The sequence below is a fragment of the Pygoscelis adeliae genome, unplaced genomic scaffold (genome assembly GCF_000699105.1).
Source record: "Pygoscelis adeliae isolate BGI_AS28 unplaced genomic scaffold, ASM69910v1 Scaffold61, whole genome shotgun sequence".
NCBI classification, from domain to species: Eukaryota; Metazoa; Chordata; class Aves; order Sphenisciformes; family Spheniscidae; genus Pygoscelis; species Pygoscelis adeliae.
The window spans coordinates 2,533,094-2,534,320 of NW_008824010.1; the positions used below are offsets into that span (position 1 = coordinate 2,533,094).

General features: G+C 61.4%; 1 protein-coding gene across 1 annotated transcript in view; it reads right to left on the reverse strand.

Annotated features, from left to right (window-relative positions):
- LOC103918915 (GTP-binding protein Rhes-like) overlaps positions 1-421 on the reverse strand; it is a 707-nt gene extending 286 nt beyond the window's left edge. The window contains exon 1 of the mRNA XM_009326342.1: positions 3-421. Coding sequence (XP_009324617.1) covers positions 3-421 — 419 coding nt within the window. The remainder of the gene's footprint in view (positions 1-2) is intronic.
- Between the last annotated feature and the right edge of the window lie 806 nt (positions 422-1,227).

Below are 1,227 nucleotides of genomic sequence, written 5' to 3' on the forward strand. Positions count from 1 at the left end.
GTGACAGGGCGTCCTCCGCCGGCACCTGCCGCTCACTGCTGCTCTCCGCCTTGTTGCCAACCACCACGATGGGAGGGAACTTGTCTTCCTTCACCTCCAGGATCTCCTCCCGCAGGCTCTTGACGCTCTCGAAGGACTCGGCATCGTCTACGGCGTAGACCAGGGCGAAAGCATCGCTGTTCTGGATCGAGAGCTTCCTCATGGCCGGGAAGGAGTAGCTGCCGCTGGTGTCCAGGATTTCCACCTTGACTGTGGCCCCGCTCACCTCGTACTCTTTGCTGTGCAGCTCCTCCACCGTGCGCCGGTGCTTGGGCTCAAAGGTGTCCATCAGGAAGCGGCGGATGAGGGCTGTCTTGCCCACGTTGGCGGCACCCAAGAAGACCAACCGCACGTGGTTCTTCTCCTTCACCACCAGGGACATGGCTGGGCGCAGAGGGGATGGGATGCTCCGCAGCTGGCACTCACTGCACAGGTGTCCTGGGTGGCCGCAGCCCCGGCGTCCGTCTGTCCGTCCGTCCTCCCCTGCACCGGCTCGGTGCAGCCGGCAAAGTTTGGTGCCACCTCCCTGCAAACTTCTCCCGGCTGTTCTGCTGCGGACGCTACAGTCCCCAAGTCCAGCTCATCTTTTATCCTGGTTCCTCTCTGCCATGTGGCACCAGGCTGTCCAATCTCCGTGGGTTGAGGGTGCTGAAGGAGGGAGGGCAGGGAGGGAGGAGAGCGGGGTGCTCCGGGCCAATCCGCGGAGCTCAGCCCTGGAAAGCCACTCCAGCCCTGGAGAGCACCGCGCTACGTTGCACATTGCACTTGCATCGCCCGCTGCTGCCGGTAGCGCCGGGGAGCCGGCAGCATCGCAGCCGTCACGCTGCGCGAGCCGTCCTGCCCTTTTGTCCTCCCCGGAGATTAACGTGTGTTTCTTGGCGTGGGCTTGCTGGCAGCAGGGGAGCTCGGTGGGGGTCCCCCACCCGTTGGGTGGCTCATGGCCGGACATGGCAGGGGCTGAGGGCTGGTCACCTGCAGTGATTCTTGCACTTATCTGGGGCCGGGGACTTGTTTGCAGACGGGGTTGCTGCAAACGTGCCCAACTCTTCCGTAAGCCTATGAAATATTTGACCTGAGGAGAAAAACAAGATCTCCCTGAAACCCGTGCGTCATAACCTCCACGTTCAGCTGTCAGTTATTGTGTGATTTTATGAAATGTTTAACCTGAGGGGAAAATAAAATCTCCCT